The sequence below is a fragment of the Rhinopithecus bieti genome, unplaced genomic scaffold, assembly GCF_001698545.2.
Source record: "Rhinopithecus bieti isolate Rb0 unplaced genomic scaffold, ASM169854v2 scaffold_23918, whole genome shotgun sequence".
Taxonomy (NCBI): domain Eukaryota; kingdom Metazoa; phylum Chordata; class Mammalia; order Primates; family Cercopithecidae; genus Rhinopithecus; species Rhinopithecus bieti.
Window position 1 is genome coordinate 675,786 of NW_016811178.1, and position 24,071 is coordinate 699,856.

General features: G+C 40.2%; 1 protein-coding gene across 1 annotated transcript in view; it reads right to left on the reverse strand.

Annotated features, from left to right (window-relative positions):
- Positions 1 to 1,360: 1,360 nt before the first annotated feature.
- Positions 1,361 to 24,071, reverse strand: part of ATIC (5-aminoimidazole-4-carboxamide ribonucleotide formyltransferase/IMP cyclohydrolase) — a 37,364-nt gene continuing 14,653 nt past the window's right edge. Inside the window, 10 exon segments of the mRNA XM_017893526.1 lie at positions 1,361 to 1,590; positions 1,867 to 2,022; positions 4,206 to 4,388; positions 6,281 to 6,373; positions 11,880 to 12,008; positions 14,657 to 14,681; positions 14,683 to 14,744; positions 15,774 to 15,859; positions 16,982 to 17,089; positions 17,925 to 18,050. Of these exon segments, the coding sequence (XP_017749015.1) occupies positions 1,471 to 1,590; positions 1,867 to 2,022; positions 4,206 to 4,388; positions 6,281 to 6,373; positions 11,880 to 12,008; positions 14,657 to 14,681; positions 14,683 to 14,744; positions 15,774 to 15,859; positions 16,982 to 17,089; positions 17,925 to 18,050 (1,088 nt within the window). The 3' untranslated portion in view covers positions 1,361 to 1,470.

Consider the following 24,071-nt stretch of genomic DNA (forward strand, 5'->3'; position numbering starts at 1 on the left):
GCAAGGGGGGGGTAGGTTAAAGACTTGGGAAGAGGGTAGGACTCATCAGTCAAGGTGAACAATGGCAAAGCGTTTTAGTTGAACACAGGTGCAATGCATGGGAATGGTCAGAAGCACACAGGCAGGACACACAGATGCACAGGGCTGTCCTGACGAAGGAAGGCACTGCCCTCCCACTGTGCCCACTGCAGTGATAAGTCTGTAATTGGAATATTGGGTACAATTTCTGAGCACTGAACATTGACTACATTTTTTATGTAGCTCCAGAGAGTGAATCTACGGCTGCTGAAATTCTGGGAAACATTTCACTTAGCACCAAGAAAAATATGCATTAGATTATCCATACAGGGTGTCAGCAAGACTTACTAATCCCCTCTAAGGTTCCAGTTCACAGGTGCCAATCTGCTGTTTGTTTGAAAAGTAGACAACCAAGCTTCTCAGAAGTGTGATTAAAAATAAATGGCATGAGGGCCGGGCGCAGTGGCTCACGCCTGTAATTCCAGCACTTTGGGAGGCCGAGGCAGGTGGATCACGAGGTCAGGAGTTTGAGACCAGCCTAACCAATATGGTGAAACCCTGTCTCTACTAAAAATACAAAAATTGGCCAGGCACGGTGGCTCACGCCTGTAATCCCAGCACTTTGGGAGGCCGAGGTGGGTGGATCACAAGGTCAGGAGATCGACACCATCCTGGCTAACACGGTGAAACCCCATCTCTACTAAAAATACGAAAAAAAACAAAATCGGCCAGGTGTGGTGGCGGGCGCCCGTAGTCCCCAGCTACTCCGGAGGCGGAGGCAGGAGGAGAAGGGCGTGAACCCGGGAGGCGAGCTTGCGTGAGCCGAGGATTTGCGGCCACTGCACTGCGCAGCCTGGGCCGACAGAGGCAAGACTCCGTGCTCAAAAAAAAAAAAAAAAAAAAAATACGAAAATTAGCGCAGGCATGGTGGTGCATGCTGGAATCCCTAGCTACTCGGGTAGGCTGAGGCAGAAGAATCAACTTGAACCTGGGTAGGGCGGAGTTAGAAGTGAGCCGAGATCACGTCAGCTGACCTAGCCTGGGCAACAGAGCGAGACCTGCCATCTCAAAAAAATACAAAAAAAAAAAAAAAAAAAAAAAAAAAAAAAACATGAGAAGACTCCCCTAGGAGGAAACATGGAGCTTTAAGACACTTGTGCCATGTCCTCTGGCTCCTCAGTTCGTTTGGTTCCCATGAATGTTTATGTTTCACACAGGCAGTGCTGTGGGACAGGCTGAGCTCCGGCAGGCAGGGGTGCTCTGGAATTCCTCATTTACGTGTCATGTGTCAGTTGAAAGAGCCGTATCTTTAACATAAAACACAACTACCAAACACTATGGGTCCAGTGATTAAGAGGTGCTGTTTTATTTTTTTAAAAAGTTATTCTCATAAAGTTTCAGGCGTGACTGTTCACCTACACATAAGCAAGCCAAAAGCAGCGTGTGGTAAAATCAGTGGTGGAAGAGCCGAAGGTTCGTATGAGCGAGGATGATTCCCAGTTCGTCGCACGCTTCAATCACAACTTTGTCAGCAGCAGAACCGGCGGGAGCCGCAATGTACGCCACACCACTCTGGGGGAATTGATTTTCAAAACGCAACTTTATGCAAAAACCTGCAAAACTCAAAATCCCCTCTAAAAAGCATATGCTAACAAAGATCCACTCAAACAGGCAGAACAACAACAGGATATGGGTTCTCCATCCACCCAATGGAGAAGTCAAATGGTTCTCTGAATATTACCAATCTGTATCACTTTACCACACCTTTAAAAAATCAAAAGCAGGATTTCTGAAACAGTTTCTACATAATGCTCAACTCTAGGCAAATGCACCCAATTCCATACTTACCCTTTTAGCTCTGTCTACATTATCTCTGAAAGGGAAGAAGGCATCAGAGCTGATAGAAACTTCAGTCAGTTTCTCAACCCACTCCTTCTTCTCTGCCTCAGTGAGTAACTCAGGGACTTCCTCAAACAATGCCTTCCACTTGATCAAATCTTCATCCTATGTGGGGAGAGAGAAAGGAAGAAGCTTAGTCTGACATTGTCTTTAGTCCCATCTGGTGCAAAGCACCATGCCAGAAAGCACCTGGGCATTTTTCCTAGGACTTCTTTTTTTTTATTATTATTATTATTTATTTATTATTTATCTTAGATGGAGTCTTGCACTGTCACCAGGCTGGAGTGCAATGGCACGATCTCGGCTCCCTGCAACCTCTACCTCCCAGGTTCAAGCAATTCTCCTGCCTCAGCCTCCCAAATACCTGGCACTACAAGAGCATACCACCATACCCAGCTAATTTTTGTATTTTTGTAGACAGAGTTTCACCACGTTGGCTAGGAGGGTCTCAATCTCTTGACCTCGTGACCCGCCGAGCTCAGCCTCCCAAAGTGCTGGGATTACAGGCATGAGCCACTGTGGCCGGCCAGAACTTAACTGTAAATAATGACCATTATTTACATGGAAGTTCACATATCTAGAATCTCTCTGATGCTTTTAGAAACATTTTCATTAAGGAAAAAAAGTGATTCTAAGTTTACCAAATAAATACCATTTTACTTTCTAAATCAGTTTATTCCAAGTATATATATAATTTTCTATTTTGGCTAAGCTACTTACATAAAAAAACACACTGTTTTAAAATCTCTAATTTAAATCTACTTCGTATCTACTACTTTATGTCTATTAATTAGACTACTGTCTAATTTAGATCTACTGCTTTGATAGTACTGTAGCAAAGAAGGCAAATAAAAAATTGTATTCCAAGGGTTTTCAGTTTTCAAATAAAACCCCTCCATAGCCAATCTAGGAAAGAGATGAGGATGAATGTTCTATAACTACATTTATACAAAAATTATTTTAAATCTAAAAGCAGTTGTAGACAAAACACAATTCATATTTGCTATGGTTTGAGTGTGTGTATCTATCTCCTCCAAAATTCATGTTGAAACTTAATCCTCAATGCAACAGTATTAAAAAGTAAGGCCTTTAGAAGGTTATTAGGCGATGAGGGTGAGGCCCTCATGAATGGATTAGGGACTTATAAAAGGGCTTCAGAGGAAGTTTGCCCCCTCTGTGAAGTAAGGACACGGCGTCTGTCCTCTCCAGAGAGGGCTGTGCCATCTTGGAAGCAGACGATCAGCCTCCCCAGACTCTCAGCCCACCAGTACCTTGATCTGGGACTTCACAGCCTCCAGAACTATGAAAAATAAATATCTATGGTTTATAAGTTACCCAGCCTGCAGTATTGTGTCATAGCAGCACAAACAGACTAAGACAGTTCATCATATTTTACAAGGTGCTTCTATCTTGGGTGATGTTTTAGCTTTGATGTACTTTTACTCTTGTTCACTTCCAGGACTCTTCCAGGACCAGTAGCAGGGGTTGACTGATAATATCAAACAGAAAAATCCAAGTATCAAAGTTAAAAAAAAAAAAAAGATATTTTAACTACTTCAGTTACATTCTGCAGCCTCATTCTTCAATGACACTTATGTTGATTCCTGCTCCTGAATAAAAATCTGAGGGTAGTCAATTGGCTCTTCAGAAGACCATCTACTATTTGATTAGCAGGCTTCTATTTTCCATCCAGCATTTTGTTAGGCACGTAATATGTCCAGAAACTGGGCTAGATCTTTTCTTCTGGCAGGCTACCTACCTAACGTTTGCAATTGTCATGTTCCCACATACCTTCTTCAAACAGAAGAACATGAAATGTAACAAAATATATCAAGTTATTAATGGCACATGTAGAAAATGTGGTGGGAGAAGACTCTACAGTTACCTGCCGTCAAGCAATTTGTATTTAATGTTGAATACAGACCCGTCGGACAGCAAGCACCATGCCTGACACGATGGCAGACACCTCGACATAGGTGAAAAGCAGTTCTTGTCATCAAAAGCTTATAATCAACAGGGGAAGTACAATAAACAAACCTACACAAAGGCTGCAACTTAAAAAGACAGAGGTCTGTGGCTTCAGAAAAGGGTCAAAAACAATGAAGAAAGTTACATGAGACAGAAGAAAATGAGAAATGTGTAAGAAGTTTCAATGATCAATTTTAGACACCATAGAATTTCAAGGAAAGTATCTTTTTCTCTGTGTAGTGATGAAGCTAAAATCTGTTACACATAAAGGGATGAAATGAATATTAACACAGCCCAGAACCCAATGACAAGTCCTTCACCTCGCCAATGGTTCCAGTCACATACTGATCGATGGCATTGGAGATCTCTGCTCTCTTCACTCCTGTTTTAAACTTCATCGAAAGCACTTGTGGATGGTGTCTAAGCCACCAATAGTTTGCCTTATCTCCTGCAAGTCGAGTGCAGTGTATACGAGACTGCTGTCCTGCTCCAATGCCGATAACCTGAGGAACGCAGACATTAAAGTGAACACCTCTTCCAACAACACTTTCTTCTCAAAAGGATCTTCTGTGCACATTCTCTAAAACCTATTTATTAGTTTTGTGGAGGAACATATCAGGCCAAAACAAGAGAAATATAAATAATTTTTAAGTCATTAAAAGGGAGGGGAATAAGAGGTTTATAACTACTATTTATAGCTCTTCAGTGATATGTGACCTGACTATTAATATTCTACAATTCAATAAAATTGATGGCTTGAGGGCAAAAAAAAAAAACAAAAAAAGTTAAAATTAATGACCAACACTGGGCACACTGGCTCATGCCTGTAATCCCAGCACTTTGGGAGGCCAGGAGAGAAGGATCGCTTGAGCCCAGGAGACCAGCCTGGGCAAGATGGCAACATATCATCTCTCTAAAAAAAAAGAATAAAAAAATAGCTGGGAGTGGTGGCGTACACCTGTAGTCCCAGCTACTCAGGAGGCTGAAGTGGGAGGATCGCTTGAGTCCAGGAGTCCAAGGCTACAGTGAGCTATGATCATGTCACTGTACTCTGGCCTGGGCAACGGAGCAAGACCTTGTCTCTATAATTAACTAATAAATAAAACCAATGACCACAAAAATAACTATGGTTATTTGAAAGTCTTTGCCCCAGTGTATAAATTACAGTTAAAATATCAACTCTCAGAAATTGAGATAAGGATCTGACGCGGGTAGCTAAAAGTAGAAACAATTCCACCAGGTACAAATATTCTTCCTTCCTTCCTCTATTTCTATGGGTTGAATTCTAAGCACCAAGGACTCAAATGCACAGGTGTGTTTTCTGGTTTTAGTTCCTATAATGAACAGCCCCTCAGCTGTCTGCCCAACAGTCCATCTCTTTCTGAGCACAGCTGCTGGCAACCCTGCCCACAGCTACAAGAGAACAAAAGAGACCACAAACACCTGTGCAGCCGCCTCCACCTGGACATCAGGAAAGGACTCACTCTACATGGACTTACAGAACTTCCTAGAACCTGACGTCAGTAGACACAATGTCCCAGGATTTTGTTACTATAGAGATTGGCAATCTGGGGTCTTCCAGGCCACAGGCTAATTCATATCCATCTGCCTCCCCATCACGTGTGGGCCAAATAATTTAACAAATGCCAAGAGATAAGCTCAGGACACCGTGTGAAGAAAAGGCTAGCAGAGACCTCAGAGATGAACCAGTTCAATCTTGTATTTTGAGGCTCGGGACACTAGGAAAGAAGTTCAATATCTTGCTTAACATCACACAGTGAGAAATGTTCAGTATTTTATTGCGGCAGCGGTCACATCCTGTGAAATTTGTGAACACTGGTCAAACTGTACATTTAAAAAGGTGAATTCTACAGTATATACAAATTATGCCTCAACAAACGTGATTTTTTTAAAGATCAGGTTAACTCCTAGTCTAGCAGTCTTTCTACTCAGCAGATTCTTGATAAGACAACGTTAAGAAATAATGTGAAAATACCCTGCAGGCTGCAAAAATATAGGCTGGCAGGTGGCAGTACCATAACTTACCTCTTCTTCCCTGGAAATACTACCAATGGGGGAAAAGAAGAGTAAATAATCCAGTTTTGTAACAGCTATTAGAGTCTCACTAATCCAAAATGTGCCAACCTACTCCAGGCAAGAAGCGGCACAACTAATTTGAGTACCTGGTTCCAAGTACCTGGTTCCAAAGATATTTTCTGATCATCATTAGTTTTAACAGCCCACCAGGGTACTGAGGAAAACACTGACAAACCCAAAAGAGAAACACTTGGCAAGTATTCCCTTTTAGGCTGTCCAATATCTAAGGCAGACGGATGCTTAAATATAATTTCGTAAAACAACAGTCCCCTGAAGGCAAGTCCAACAGCCCATTTACCTGCCCGTTCTTGGCGTAGCACACGGAGTTAGACTGAGTGTACTTGACAGCAACGGTGGCTACGATGAGGTCTCGGATGGCTGACTCTGGCAACTGAAACACATACACAATGGTAAATCGCATGGGGCCTTTTAAACTCATTTAATTTTAAGCTTCTTTTTTTAAATGTTATTTTTTGTGTTTTTTTTTTGAATCAGAATCTCACTCTGTCTCCCAGACACAATGGGACATCTCCAACGGCACTACCTCGGCTCACTGCAACCTCCACCTCCCGGGTTCAAGAGATTCTCATACTTCAATTACAGATGCACACTACCATGCCTGGCTACTTTTTGTATTTTTAGTAGAGATGGGGTTTCACCATGTTGGCCAGGCCGGTCTCGAACTCCTGAGCTCAAGTCATCTACTTGCCTCAGCCTCTCAGAGAGCCAGGATTACAACAGGTGTGAGCCACCACACCCAGCCAACTTTAAGCTTCTTAGTTCTATTTAATGTAAAAGACCTACGACATAGTTATAACTCTCAAATGACAGAGGGAAATTAACTGTTTCTACTACACACTACCATGATTTACTTAAATATTTAACACATTTATGGTGGAACTTAGCACAATGCATCCACAGAAACAAACTAATGTTATTCTGCAGCAATTGTGGATTAAATCTTTTTATATCACATGAGGTAAGAACTACCATACCCATTCCAAAACTGACAAACAATATTTTCTTGACCAGAGTACTTTTAAAGATCTGGAGACATGGTAAAATTTATGTTCAGAACCAATGCGGAGAATTGTTTCATCGACATCACAAATCATTATGATGCAAACGGACAGCCAAGACTGTTTGGAAAAATCGAATTAGGATCATTTTCTCTTTTGTTTAGAATAACTTAAGTAGAAACCGTTCAAAAACCATTAGGAGTTACCGGACCAAACAGAACAACAAGAGTAACACCCAAAAATATCACTATCTTTAGTATAAAGCATGAATACAAATGGAAAAGAAGGATGATAATTTTATATTTTATAAAATATAAAATTAGCCACGTGTGGTGGCGCATTTCTGTAATCCTAGCTACTCAGGAGGCTGAGGTAGGAGAATCACTTGAACCTGGGAGGTGGAGGCTGCAGTGAAACAAGATTGTGCCACTGCACTCCAGTCTAGGTGACTGAGCGAGACTTCATCTCAAAACAAAACAAAACAACTCAGTTAAGTCAAAAATTTAATTAGAAAATGAGCACAAGACATAGAGACATTTCACCAAAAAGGATACACAGGTAGCAAATAAGTACACAAAAAACTGTTCAACATCATGAGCCATTATGCAGATTAAAATCAGTGAGATACTGATACACACGTATTAGAATGTCTTTAAAAAAACAAAACAAAACAAAAAGGTGGCAATACCAAAAGCTAGTAAGGATGCAGAGACACTGGATCACTCATCCACTGCTGGTGGGAATACAAAATGGTACAAGCCACTCTAGAAAACAATTCAGCAGTTTCTTAGTAAACATGCAACTACCATACCACAAAGCAATTAACAACCTTGGGCATTTATCAAAGAGAAATAAAAACTTATGTTTAGGCTGGGCACAGTGGCTCACACCTGTAATCCCAACACTTTGGGAGGCCAAGGCAGGTGGATCACCTGAGTTAGGAGTTCAAGACCAGCCTGAACAACATGGTGAAACACCGTCTCTACTGAAAATACAAAGATTAGCCAGGTGTGGTGGTGCGTGCCTGTAATCCCAGCTACTTGGGAGGCTGAGGCAGGAGAACTGCTTGAACCAGGGAGGCGGAGATTGCAGTGAGCCAAGATCACGCCATTGCACTACAGCCTGGGCAACAGAGTTAGAACCTGTTTCCCCAAAAAACAAAAACAAAAACAAAACCTTATGTTCACACACACAAAAAAAAAACTGTGTATGAATGCACGATGAATGAAAATTACAGAAAGGAAAAACAGATTTGTGGTTGCCCAAGGGTAAGGAGGGGATGGAAGCAGTATCAAGTGAGCCTGGCTACAGAAGAACATGAGGGATCACTGTAGTGTTGGAAATATCCTACATCTTTACGTTTTTTAAATTTTTTGTTTATGTTTTGAGACAGAGTCTCACTCTGCCGCCCAGGTTGGAGTACAGTGGCGTGATCTGGGCTCACTGCAAGCTCCGCCTCCTGGGTTCAAACCATTCTCCTGCCTCAGCCTTCCAAGTAGCTAGGACTATAGGTGCCCGCCAGCAGGTGGGCTAAGTTTTTGTATTTTTAGTAGAGACGGGGTTTCCCCGTTCATGTTAGCCAGAATGGTCTCGATCTCCTGACCTCGTGATCCGCCCATCTCAGCCTCCCAAAGTGCTGGGATTACAGGCGTGAGCCACTGCACCCGGCCAGAAAATGTCCTGTATCTTCAACTGTTATCAATGTCAATGGCATGGTTGTAGAATTGTACTGTAGTATAACAAATGCTAGCATTAGGAGAAATAGGGTAACAGTTACATGGGAACTCTTACAACTGCATGTGAACCTACAACTTTCACCTCAAAATTAAAAGTTAATTTAAAAAAGCTATTAGGATTTCTTAAGAATTTACTCTAAGGTATTATTATTGTTACATATCTTTTATCTTTATCTGCTATTTGAGTCACCAACTATAAATCTGATTCCTTTGGTTCCCAGAAAACTTATTAGCAACAGCCAGCTTCATAGATGTCTAGACCTCCAAAGATAATCTTGGTGATATGGTTTGGCTGTGTCCCCACCTAAATCTCACCCTGAATTACAATATCCCCACATGTCCACAGGTGGGACTAGGTGGAGGTAACTGGATCATGGAGGCAGTTTCCCCCGTGCAGTTCTCATGATAATGAGTAAGTCTCATGAGATCTGACAGTAAGCGTACGGCATTTCTCTTGCTTCCACTCATTCCCTCTCCTGCCGCCCTGTGAAGAGGTGCCTTCTGCCATAATTGTACAATTCCTGAGGCCTCCTCAACCGTGTAGAACTGTGAATCAATTAAACCTCTTATCTTTATAAATTACCCAGTCTCAGGAATTTCTTCATAGCAGGGCGATAAAAACTAATACACTTGGCATCCTGGGTTGGGATCAAGGAATATAAGAAATGCCAGTGGACTGGGAATAAGGGAATCCAGTCTTAGAAACATGCTACAAATAGTTAAAACAATTAAAGCACTATTTAAGAAAAATGGGAGAAGAGGAAATAATTCAAACATGTTCAGTATTAATAAACATTCTGTCCACCTATGTGGCTTTCTCAGGACTGAAATGGTTCCAGACAAATAATTCTGAGGTTGGAATGTTAACAAAATCCACTTAAAAGACAGGGGTAAAATAGAAAGGAGAATAAAGCTATCATTCTCTCATCCTTAAGTTTCCAAATTTCTACTAAGAATTCACATGAAGCAAGGAGAGAGTTTAGATAAACGATTAAGATCATAGCCACCACCCTTGTAAAAAAATATCCAGAGGCACAAAACCTATCAAGATCGCTAAATTATTAATGAATCCAGTATCTACAAACCTTAGGAAAAAAGACTCTCAGTAGGTAGGCACAATTCTCAACATGGTACCATGGAATCTAGGTCAATATCCATTCGGTATTTTTCAAAGTACATGAACCAACCAGAGTGGATTCCAAAGGGCTGAAAGATATTTCTATGTATGCCTACATGTTTCTTTACTTCAGGACACCATTAATTGTCAAAGACAGAAATAAAACAATAGCCATTAAATCAACAAACAAAAAAAGATGTGTTAATCATCGTATGCTTATCAACAGACAGAACTCTCTGGATAAAGATTTTAAGGCTTATTTCCAGCAATTCTACTGAAAAGGCCACAGGAGTCAGACCTGGGAGCAAGGCCCCCATCTTCTTCTGTTACAGCAAATAGCTTGTTAAGAGATCAATTCTCTCTTAGTAACGAACAGAAAAGCTGGGCAGAGAGGATAGACAGCGAGTACTAACAGGCAAAGATCACAGAGAAAATGGAAGCAGGAAGAAACGGGCCTGACCGTCTGCTTTTCTCCTCAAGGTATTTTCCAAGTTGCATGCAATAAACTAAAAGGTACATTGGCTGAGCACAACTTTTGGCAGTCTTAGAGGACTAAGGGACAAAAACCAAGTTCAGCGTACAGCAGTAGATATTTAGGGATTCAGGAGAGCAGGAGTGAACCATAAACAAACCAGTCCTCACCAAGACTGAAGGCTAAATTCCTATCAGCTCAACAATTCCTCACAGAATGAAGATATCTCCTACACCTTATCTGCCCAACAGAAGCACAAGTCCACACCGGAGAAAAACATAACACCATCCAGCCCTCCAAATATTGCTACAGTTTTTTCATACCCAGTGCCTAGCACTCAATAAAAAAATTCCAGGCCATCAGCCAGACAGACCAGACAGCAATGGAATGATTCCTTCAAAGTACTGAAAAACAAGCACAGCCTACTTTAGACCTAGGAAAAACATCCTTTGAACTTAAGGCCCAGTTAAGATACTCCAGAAAATAAATGTCAGCTTGTCCATTCTTTATTGTACAACTCTGGGCAAATTTCTTAACTGTCCTCTATGGTACAATTTTGTGATCTTCACAACAGACACAATGGTAGTCAGCCCTGAAGAGTGATCTAAGTGTTAAATGAGATAATACATCCAAAACACAAAAATCACCGTCATTATCCTAGGAACATGTACCTACTACAAGATAACAAAGAGCACAAGTCCAAAAACTTGTCTATATAAAAACATTGATCATAGCACTGAAAATGTAAGCAATCTAAACATCCATCATAAGATCCACGTTGCAGTGAGCTATGATCGCACCACCGCACTCCAGCCTGGGCAACAGAGCGAGACCCAGTCTCTTAAAACAAAAATAATAAAAGTAAAAATAAGAAAAATATCCATCATAGTACATCTACACATGGACTGACTGCCATATGGACTTTAAGATAAAGATATGAATACTTACGCATTTATTTTTGAGACAGGGTATTGTTCTGTCACCCAGACTGGAGTGCAGTGGTACTGCAGCCTCAATCTCCCAGGCTCATTCAATCCTCCCACCTCAGCCTCTCGAGTAGCTGGGCCTATGGGTGCAGATACCACGCCAGGCTAATTTTGTACTTTTCTAGAGACAGGGTTTCACCACATTGGCTAGGCTGGTCTTAACTCCTGAGCTCAAGAGATCTGCCCCTTGGCCTACCAAAGTGTTGGGATTACAGACGTCAGCTACCGCACCCAGCATCTGTATTTATTGATACAAAAACACATTTGTAGCCTAATCTAGTACATGGAAAAAAGGCAAGTTACAGGAGACAGATTATGGAACACATGATCTCATTTATGTACGATTGAAGCTACATAACTCTAGTATGTACATACGCATGGAAGCATCTAACATGGCCTTTGATTCATTTCTTAAACTCCAAAGCTTATTTGATGACTCAAAGATGAGGCAGCTGTGTGCATATAAAACAGTTCTAAATCCAGATCTTAATAAATGTAAAGCTCCTAAGTCCTGAAAATAGACCAACTGAAGTTACTAGCAGTCAGTTCAGATACTTCCCAACTTACATCTTTATTCTTGGTAACAACATTGCTAAATAATGACTTGTCGACGACACCATTATTTCTCTTCTGGCTTAAATGAAGACCGAAGAGAGTTCGAACTTCATTTTCATCTGGTTTGTAAGACTGGTCCATCTAAAACACAAATTGTAAAAGTTAAAGGTGCTCTATCCACTTCCCCGAAATTTTTCATTTACTTTATGTACAAAAGATTTCATTATAAGTAAAGTTACATGCATGTTGCTAATTTTTTACACATTTTTCCAATTTTCTAATTTCTCTCACACACCAAATGATGTGTTAAATCATTCTGATATGATACAATACAACAGCCAGGCACTCATATTTTTCTCCAAAGTCTTTTATAGGTTTTACTACCCAATAGCATTTTATAGATTTTACAACCTATATACAACATGTTAAAAACCAATGATTCCAGTGAGTGTGTTTCTGGCTAAGTTACTATGTGTATGGTTCTTTTGGAAGGTCAGCAGATAAAACAGATGTGCTAATTAAATAAGCTGTGACACAAACATTAAATTCTAATTTTCCTTTCTAAAAATCTGTTACAAAATACCCAGCTAACCCATGAATTAAAAGCTAAAAGTGAGAAAACAGGATTTGTAACCCAGGTCTTCGTTATTTGGAAGGAATCTGTATGATTTACTGTCATCTTCCTCTCCCAAATTTTGACCCAAAAAAACATTGAGGTATGTGGAACAATATATGTAACATTACTCTCTCCCTGGATTTTTTTTTAAACTTGACACTATTTCTTCTTTATGCTTTGGATGATCTTTGATTTAGAAAGCACTGACATCTATAATTTATAAGCAAGACCCCATACATATTAGTTCCGCTTAAGCTACATTTTCTTGAATTCTAAAATGTTCCTTTGTATTATGCATTACATAATTTCTAAAGTTGACATGCTCTCCTATTAACTGATGCTAGGAGAAACTTATCAAAAGTCAGGTAAAAGGATAAGTTGTCTCATGCTTATCATCATGTGTCCAATGTGCAAACTAAGCCAAATTCTCAAATAAGTAAAATAGCAATGAAGTCCTCATATTCCTTTGACACTCTCCAACATGGTACTATTAGGTGTTAAAGACATCAAGACAATGACTCAGGTTTTGGAAAATATTTTCCATGATGCTACAAGAAAATGCTACTAGTTGTTAAGTACATAATATCTCTTAGTAACAGCAACAAAAAAACTTGATTAAGAAACTGGGGGCCAGGCGCGATGGCTCACACCTGTAATCCCAACACTTTGGGAGACCGAGATGGGTGGGTCCCTTGAGGTCAGGAGTTTGAGACCAGCCTGACCAACATGGTGAAACCCGGTCTCTACTAAAAATACAAAAATCAGCCAGGCCTGGTAGTGCATGCCTGTAGTCCCAGGTACTCAGGAGGCTGAGGCAGGAGAATTGTTTGAACCCAGGAGGCAAAGGCTACAGTGAGCTAAGATCACACCACTGCACTCTAGCCTGGGCAACAGACTGTCAAGTGGCTAAAAAAAAAAAAAAAATGTATCTTGAATGTGGTATTTTCTTCTTTCCTTGAATAGCTGACATGGAATCTATGGTGAACTATAAAATTATTGGTATCTTACAATCAAAGGAATATACTTAATAACTTTCCTTATATGGAATTAGTATTCCACAGAGTTCTGATATCAAATACTATGTGAAAAGTAGCATTAGGAATTTTCACTTTAAATTGAAATAACTCTTTGCTTTATCAATGCATAATCTTAGACTATGAGTTAGTTTTCCCAATATAGAAGAGCTCATAAAATCAGTTAAAAAAAAAAATACAACACCTCAACAACTTGGTAGAAAATCAAAGAATATGGAAAGACAGTTCATAAAAGAATAAAACATTCAAACATGAAAAGATGCTTATACCACACACAATGTTAAAACTACATGGAGATGCCATTTTCTAATTGCAGAGACTTTTTAAAAGTATAAAACCACAATGCTGGCAAAAGTGTTGGGAAACAGGCATCTTTATAGATTTCAGTTAGGACAATGAATTTGCCTACAACATCTGAAAGGGGCAGTATCAATCAAGCTTATCAATACACATATAGCTTGTTTTAAAGCCTTCATTTCACTCTTAGGACTTTTCCAGGTCATTCACTGCAGGTGTATTTATAGTAGCTAAAGATTGGTGACTGTCTAGGTAAGTTAAAATACACAGATACAGGACAAACTTCCAAGAAGGTGAAGCAGGGTGCACTTGTGTCAATAGGAAAATAGAAAAAGAAATGCACATGCAAACATTTGCTGAATATACAGACTATTTCAGGAAAGATAAGCAAGAAATTTAAAATATTAGTTATTTTTTCAAAAGGTAACAGAAGGATGGACAGACTTTCCATTAAATATTGTTATTATTAGTAGTATTTTAGAGACATGGTCTTACTACACTGCCAAGGCTGGAGTGTAGTTGTTATTCACAGGCATCACAGTACCACAATACAGCCTCCAATTCCTGGCCTCAAGCCATCCTCCCACATCAGCCTCTCAAGTGGCTGAAACTACAGGCATGAGCCATCTCAACCAGCAAAAAGTTAAAATTGAGGGTAAGAAAGCTACCCTCATCTCAAACCCCCAAGTTAATAGTATATTTTTTTAATGCAGGATTAGGGGAAAAGAAACCATAATAAGGATAAACTAGAAGGGTATGAGTATAAAGGAAAGATTAAACAAGGGGGGAAGAGACACAGAATAAAAGTGCAAATTACTGCTTCAAACATGAATTGCACTCACCTGAAGGACACAGTAATTTCCATTTTCTTTTGGAAAGTATTGTCAAAGCTTCTTCTTCATAGCCTGGGGCAATTATACCATCAGATACCTGCAAAATATTAAATTTTAATTTCTATTTTTGAAAATCAGAGAACACCTCTTAAAAAAATCTAGCAGCAATTATTAGTCTTAAATAACGTGGCAGCATATTCTGGTTTCTGCCTCCAAGAGACAATGCTAATGCTATACTTGAAAAAGAGAAATCTATGTTAGAATATGGCTTTCTGTATCGCAGATCCTAACTTTCTGTCCTTTCCAAGTTTTTGTTCCTTTCAGTTTAAACTAAGAAAATATGAGTGATGTGCTCTAACGCATGTACCTCAGAAGGAAATATTTCTTCAGGGAGTGTTTTGAATGAACAAGAGCACATTCTAGTCCTGACTCTGCTAGTACATGGTTAAATGACCTCTTCCGGCAGGCATTTTCCTTAACAGCAAGACCAGATTAAATCAGAGATTTAACATGACGAAAGGTACAAACGCCATAGCTCTCCTGTAACCTGTAACTCAGGGATGGCAGTAGCCATGGAAAGAATCCTAAAGCAACAAAATACCGCCAAGCCACATGCTCCTTTGCCTTCACTTCTGACTATTTTTTTCCCTTTCTGAGCTATTCAACCTTTTTTTCTTTTCTTCCTGTATTCCTACTACCACCAGTACCCCCACCTGTCTGGAATACCTGTTTGGTATTCAACTGATGGAGTAAGTTTATTAATGTAGTTTCTATTTTTTTCCCATTGTACAATAAGATTCATTATCGCATCACCACCTAAGATTACAACTTCTGCTCTTCAGAAACAATAACTTTGGCATGAAGACAACGAAAGAATTTAAAATAAACATATAGGTTTAAAAAAATTATCATAACAGCCAAATGTCCATTTGAAACAATAATTCACTACATTTCAAAATTAACAATTTAAGATTCATGTTCTATTTAAAATATGAACATTAAATGATAAACTTAACTAATTTAAAGATATAAATATAAATATTATAGTATGGTTTCAGTGAACAATATGAACAAATAAAGCTTTATTCAATTACACACAGATTAAGATACATGAATATCCACTAACTTCTCTGGAAATAATTTTTGCAGTTGGTACATCACAAACATCGGACAATGCAACAAAATCACCAAATGAAGACATCCTATCAGCTCCTGTAAATAAAATTAAAATGAGGTATTTATCACAAAGTATCCTGACATAGAAAAATAAAATTCTCCACTGTTGTAGAAAATTCATTTCTCTAAAGCTAACCTTACTGTTTACATAAGATTTTAACAGATCGATAAGTCATTTAACTGAAGTAACCAGTAAGAAAGTATTCTTTAATTTTACCCTCTAGAGTGACACTCAGAAAACTTTTTCTGTGAAGAACCAGTTAATATATACACTATATTCACAAAAACAGGTGGCAGGCTAGATTCAGCTGAAGTTGCTGACCGCTGCTGCAGATGATAAACTATGATAATAGTTTCTCAAGAACTTTCACAAATATTAAAGAAATATTCACAGGTTATTAAATTCAACAAGTAAATGTCTCTGATAAAACATGACTCTAACCAAATTTAGTAAAGTCAGAAGAGCCATACATCACGCCTGTAACCCCAGCACTTTGAGAGGCTGAGGCAGGTAAATCACCTGAGGTCAGGAGCTCGAGACCAGCCTAGCCAACATGGTGAAATCACGTCTCTACTAAAAATACAAAAAAATTAGCCAGGCGTGGTAGCATGCACCTGTAATCCCAGCTACTCGGGACGCTGAGGCAGGAAAATTGCTTGAACCCAGGAGGCGGAGGTTGCAGTGAGCCAAGATCGTGCCACTGCACTCCAGCTTGGGAAACAGAGCAAGAATTGGTCTCAAAAAAAAAAAAAAAAAAAGCTTTTTATAATTTCAATTTTGGTCACATATTAAACAATAACAAACACATTCGATAGCCTAAATTAGCAAAATTACATTCACCAAATTCCAATTGTGTTTCCATTTATTATATTAAAATACTAACATACTTTTATAAACAAATGTCTTTTGAGACACTCATATAATCACTCTTAAATATTAGTAAAACATTGGAAATCCTATAATGAAAGTGTATTTTACTTTAATCAAACTGTATTACATAAAATAACTATATATTTTTATAGAGATAGAAGTCCTTAATTTCATCTATATATTACATAGAATATCTATATATTTTTTCTTTATTCTTTTTTATTCTATTCAGGATAAAACATTGCTTTTTCTTTCTCCTCCAAATCAAAAAGCCCTATGAGTCTGACCTCTTGCTCTTGCATATGCCGTTGAGATGGGTGTGAGGGTTTTATAGAGATCATAGACCATGCAGACTTTGGCCTCATCTTCACTGAGTGGAATTCCAACAGCAGCACCTGGTTAGAAAATAGTAAAATCATAAACTAAGAAAGCTAAAGTTACTACCTGTCAACTCCTAAATCAAGACATTTTTCTTAACATCCAGTCTATACAGCATATTTTCTAGTGCCTGTGCTAAATTAAATAGAAATCTATTTAGCCAGATAATTAAACACTAAAAATATGGCTGTGGGAGCAGTGTGAGGGAAATCTCCTCTCTGCCCTCCGAAACCACAGAGCCACTGAAGCCTGACAGTACCCAGTGTGTAGGTGAAGCTGGTTTACTTCATTACTGTCTCACTCTTTCTCTGTTCTGCTTGATATCACTTTGATATCACACATCATTTATTTCTTCCCCACTCACATCACTTTAACATCCAATAAACATCTGAGAACAAATCATGTGCTGGACTGTCAGCAAGATGTGGTATACAAACAATTGGATTGCAGAAATACTGATTTAAACACAGAAGCAAAGTATCTCATACAATGAGTATAAGAAGTTTCAGATAAACAGTCCTAAGAACTTCTTCTTTATGTTTACTACGTTACATTTTCAAAGATGTGGGAAAAGACTTAGTCTACTGCATTAGGATATTTCACTTTTATTTTCTAAACTTCTATGGTTCCACCCCGCAGATTCCTGCCTAATTTTCCTATCTGACAATATTACACAATTCTGTGTGTGTGTTTATTAGATTTTATATTGTTACATTGATAATGTTATCAACAGATGACTTTCAGATTTCATAGAATGTCTATATTCACATTAGAACTTGTTAATATTCAAAACAATTTAAGAAGAAATGCCTTTCGAACAATTCTGGAACGTTCCAGAGCGCAGAGCTTTACCTGCTGGACTGACATGTTTGAAAGAGGCAGCGGCTGGAATACCTAATGCCTCCTTGAGTTCCTTCACCAGTTGCCAGGCGTTCAAAGCATCGCATAAGTTTATAAATCCAGGGGCTCCATTTAGAACTGAATGTAAACATATACATGCACATTACTAAGCAGGATCAGTGAGGTCAGATGTATGCACACTTCTCAAAAAAATAACATGGCTAAACAAATGTTTTAAGTATAATTAAAAGCCAAAGAGATACACACAAACATAAAATCTTGATGATAAAGAACAAAGCAACTGAGCCTGAACCCACTTTAAAAAAAAAAAAAATGCCCATGTACATGAACACACACACACACACACACACACACATGACTGGAGGACCAGAACCAGCCAATCTAGAAATAAATACACTATAGAGATTTAGGGATGGGAGAAACTATGACAAGACTAGTGATCAGTCAGGAATTCATGTAAATACAGAGCTAAGATTAAACAATTGAGGTAATTACAGAGACGGTACAAAATTTAAGTCATAAACCCTATAGATTTAAGAAATTATATTACAAGCTAAAGCAACAGCTGTGGGTGGAAGAAGAAGAGAAGAAATAATGTGGTTTTTTTCCTTCTTTGATGGCAAACTCAGCAGACTCTGCCTAAAGCGGAACTGTAGTTAAAAGGAGACTGCAACTTCAGAGTTTTCCATTACCTAGTGTCTTACCATTGGCAGAATGTTTTAGGAGCTAGTATCTCCTGTGAATAAACATAAGAAGCTCAGCACACAGAAAGAAATGGTGGGCCAGCACTAATTAAAAATAAAAATGAACTGGGTACAATGGCTCACGCCTATAACCCCAGCACTTTGGGAGGTCGAGATGTGCGGATCACGAGGTCAGGAATTTGAGACCAGCCTGGCCAACATGGTGAAACCCCGTCTCTACTAAAAATACAAAATTTAGCTGGGTGTGGTGGCAGGCGCCTGTAATCCCAGCAACTCGGGAGGCTGAGGCAGGAGAGTCGCTTGAACCTGGGAGGCAGAGGTTGTAGTGAGCCGAAATCACGCCATTGCACTCCAGCTTGGGCAACGAGAGCAAGACTCCGTCTCAAAAAAAAGAAAAAGTACAATTTCATGTCCTTCATGGGTTAAGATAGTTTTTAAAGACCTTGCCAAGTATTTACTAGTTTTTAAAGACCCTGCCAAACGTTTACTGAATGCCTACTACGATGTTAAGCATTGTTCTAGGTATTCAGGATACATCAGTGAAAAAAACCGTCCCTGCAACCCTCTTAAAAAAAAAGTCACTGTCCCTACGGAGCTTACTGGGAGACAAATAAAAAATAGGCAATAAATAGTATACAATAAAAGAAAATATTAGGTATTGATCAAAATGAGTTGAAAACTTGCACACAATTATAGCAATTTTGTTCATAAACTACCAAAACTGTCCTTTTTAGCAGTTTTAGAAGTTTTATGCCCTTCAGTATGTCCATGGATAAAATGTGGTACATTCATACACAATGAAATATTACTCAGCATTAAGCTACCAAGCCACAAAAAGACATGGAAGAAACTTAATGCATGTTGTTCAGTGAAAGTGTCTAAAGGGCTCCATACTGTATGATCCCAACTATTTGACATTCTGGAAATGGGTACAGAGTCAGTAAAAATAGCTGGGCATGGTGGCGCATGCCTGTAATCCCAGCTACTTAAGAGGCTGAGGCAGGAGGATTGCTTGAGTCCCAGGCGATCAAAACCAGCTCAGACAACATAGTAAGACTCCATTCAAAGAAAAGAGAAAAAGATGACAGTGGTTGCAAAGGGTTGGGGAGAAGGGAAAGAGGGGATGAGGAGGAGCACGAGGGAGTTTTAGGACATTGAAACGATTGTGCGTGATACTGTAATGGGGGATACATACCACTATGCATTTTTCCAAATACATAGAATGCACAATACAAAGAACAAATGTTAAACTATGAACCTTAGTTAATAATGATGAAATCAAAATCAGTTCATCAAATGTAACAAATGAACCACACTAATGCATGATGTTAATAGGAGAAACTATGGGGAAGAGGGGGTATATAGAAATTCCCTATAATCACTGTGTATTTTTTCTGTAAACCTGTTCACTACTCTAAAAAAATAAAGCCCATTTTAAAAAGAACTTGAAAAAATAATTCCTCCAACCAAAAATCAAGTCAAATAAAATCACTGTCCTCATGAAATTTATGCGAGAGGCACAGAAGAAACAAACTAGGCAATAAATAGTAAACAATAAAAGTAAAATATCCCCTAAGGCATACAACACGCATAATAAAACAAAACACCATATGTAAGTCTACCCCATGTCTCCCTCCCCACTCCTCAGATGGTTTAGGCTAAGGTTGGTAAGTGGGAGAAAACTTTTGGTTTCTGAAACATCTCATAGTTAAGAGTATCTGGATGGGTGTGGTGGCTCATGCCTGTAAACCCAACACTTTGGGAGGCCAAGGCGGGTGGATCATCTGAGGTTGGGAGTTTCAGACTGGCCTGGCCAACATGGTGAAACCCCATCTCTACTAAAAATATGCAAATTAGCTAGGCGTGGTGGTACATGCCTGTAATCCCAACTACTCAGGAGGCTGAGGCAGGAGAATCGCTTAAACCTGGGAGGCAGACTTTGTGGTGAGCCGAGATCATGCCACCGCACTCCAGCCTGGGCAACAGAGCAAGCCCCTGCCCCAAAAAAAAAAAAAAAAAAGGGTATCTGGTTCCCCTTCAAATATCAAATTTTCCAAGACATTAATAACTGAAGTAGAAAGTACAACAGAGAAATGATGAAAGTTGCTTAATCTAGTAAATAGCTGAAATAAATAGGAATCTTCGTGTTTCCAAACATAAGCAAACCAGTCATTAAAATCTCAGACACATACACATACTCACACAACCTCATCTCTGTTCTTGCTTCAATTTTGTTTTAGATACAAACACAACTGTACACTTTGTAATAACATCGCTGCCAAACACTCAAACCATATGAAAAAGCAAACTGCCTTTTCTGCTGTGGAAATAAGTCCATGTTGGGGAGAAACCCTGGGAATCTCACACAAGAAACGCTTATTTATGTGTCCAGGGCCACCTCTGCCATGTTTACCACAAATAATACTTTAAACTTCAAAAGAAACACACATACAGTCTAAGGAACAATGAAGGCTTTTATACAGTCCAGTGAAAACGCTTTGGAAAACGAAAAGTGTAAGAATTGACAGTACATAGGGATTTTTTTTTTGCCTCAGAATCTTAATGGAGAATATAAACTACAAGCAGGAAATAGCTCAGATGTAACAGCAGACAAATCGGTTTCAATAAGTCCTAGAAGGAAAAATTTGTGCAAAATATCAGGTTTCTAATTGTTCATTCAGTAAACATTTAGGGAATGTGCCAAGCAGTCAGTTCTAAGCCCTGGGGATTCAGCAACAAACAAAAACAGATGCAGCTTCTGCTCTCAGAAGCTGACATCCTGGCCGGGCGCTGTGGCTCATGCCTGTAATCCCAGCACTTTGGGAGGCCGAGGCAGGCAGATCACCTGAGGTCAGGAGCTCAAGACCAGCCAGCCAACATGGTGAAACCCTATCTCTACTAAAATACAAAAATAGCTGGTTGTGGTGGCAGGCGCCTGTATTCCCAGCTACTCGGGAGGCTAAGGCAGGAGAATCATTTGAACCTGGGAGGCGGAGGTTGCGGTAAAGCAAGACAGCACCACTGAGCTCCAGTCTGGGCAAAAAGAGTGAAACTTCATCTCAAAAAAAAAAAGAAGCTGCCATCCTAATGGGGAACGACAACTTGAACGGAATAAACAGGAACACGTGCAGCAAAACCAGGTGACGGGATGAAAGCATGATGGGCGGTTACTTTGGTCTAAGTGGTCAGGGAAGGCTTCTCTGAGGAGGTGAGGACTGAATAACAAGAAACCAGGATCATGAAGGGCAGAGGGAAGAATTCTGGGTGAAGGGGACAAGGCCCCAGAGGCTCTGGATTGGAAGGAGCTGGGCCCACTGGAGGCACAGGGCAGAGGGGCTAGGAGCCAGGGCACGGAGAGCTGCAGAAGGGGCAGACAGGTGGCAGGCAGGCAGCACAGGGTTTGTGAGGCAGGGCAAGGTGCTTAAGCCAAGCCAAGGAATGGTTTTCAGTAGGGTCTCACATCATCTGATTTCCATTTTTAAAAGATTACTGTGCTGTGAAGCGCAGAAGGGCCAAGAGAGAAAACAAATTACTTAGATTACTTCAGTCTGGGGACTTCACAGGTGTCTATGGGGACTTGGGAAGTGTTAGTGTCAAAATGTATCTGAGGCCAGGTGTGGTGGCTCACGCCTGTAATCCCAGCACTCGGGAAGGCTGAGGCGGGCAAATAACTTGAGGTCAGGAGTCTGAGACCACCCTGGCCAACATGGTGAAACCCCGTCTCTACTAAAAATAGAAAAACTAGCTAGGCATGGTGGTGCGCACCTATAATCCCAGCTACTCAGGAGGTTGAGGCAGGAGTATTGCTTGAACCAGAGATTGTGCCACTGCACTCCAGCCTGGGTGATAGAGCAAGACTCCGTCATCTTAATTAAAAAAAAAAAAAAAAAAAATCTATCTGAGGCAGAACGATAGAACACGGCAAACACGAAGACTATTTCAGATTCTCCTCCCAGCTGGCACGCTGCTCTCCTCCCCATGGCTCTCTCAGCTGGTGACAGAAAGGAAGCCCAGGCTGCATCCCCCCAGCAAATGCTGACCGCCCCAGGCAGGAAGGAGGCTGCCCTTGCTCTCAGCCAAGGCCAGCTACCCCAGCAGTGCTTGGGATTCCAAGGCCTCCATGCCTGGGACTCTCAACTCTGTCCCTGCCCCCACTCTCCCTTGTACCAGAGCAGGACAGGCTCTCACAGCCTACCTTTGGAACAGAACAGGACACAAATCTAAAAACTCTCTCTAAACTCTACAAACCCATGGGAAGTCCTACTTTCTCTGTTCAAAGAAACCTCTTTAACATTGTTAGTTCTTAACATCACATTTCTACTTTGGCCTACTTCAATTGGGCTTCTAGCTCCAATTGCAAGGAAACTGCTTTTGAGAAGAGGGTCAAGAATGAGCTTTGGGGTAAAGGCTTGGTAGGTATACTGTGGAGGAACCAGCAGAAGAAAACCTGTGAAATTCCTGTTGCTGACTCTTGAGGAGCAAGTTTTCTAAGCGCTTTAGGTTTCCCCAGACATTACTGAAGAAACTGCAGCCTCTGGAAGAAGTCTGACTATTCTCCAAGGTCTGCTTTGTGGTGAGCCAGTCCTGGGGGTTGGTGCTGGGTATGGAAGCAAGGACCCCCTTGCAAGGAAATTGCAAGGAAACTGCTTCTTACAACATTTGCAAAACAAACAGTCCCTTTTCTGTTCTCAAATGCACAACTGCTCTGTGCTAGACCATCACCACATTTAGGTCTCCAAAACAATTCAAATTCCTGAGCACTTGATGGTTTATGTTACTTCATCAAATATTGGGTCCTTCCTGGAGGAGAGGCTATATCCTAATGCCAGAGCAGAAGTCAGCATCCAGTATTACAGCTGTCCCTCTCAGCAAATGGCTCCTTGGAAGCAAACCTGCCAGTGGTCATCAGGCTCCTTCCATACCCAGCACCAACCCCCAGGACTGGCTCACCACAAAGCAGACCTTGGAGAATAGTCAGACTTCTTCCAGAGGCTGCAGTTTCTTCAGTAATGTCTGGGGAAACCTAAAGCGCTTAGAAAACTTGCTCCTCAAGAGTCAGCAACAGGAATTTCACAGGTTTTCTTCTGCTGGTTCCTCCACAGTATACCTACCAAGCCTTTACCCCAAAGCTCATTCTTGACCCTCTTCTCTATAAAATCCAGGCCATCCCATCCTGTCTCATGTCTTCAAAACCATCCACATGGCAAAGACATTCCAATCTCCATCTCCCCCATGACACCTTTTCAGAACGCCAGACTACTCAACTTCTGTGCTCTTTAGTCCAAATGGCATCTCCAACCAGATGGTTAACAGATGGCTACAAGAGGCATTATGGAACGTATCATCTTCTGAATGTGAACCACATCAGATGCAATACAGAGAAACACACACTCTCCAGACACAGCAAACCATGCCACAGAACGCTCAGGCTTTA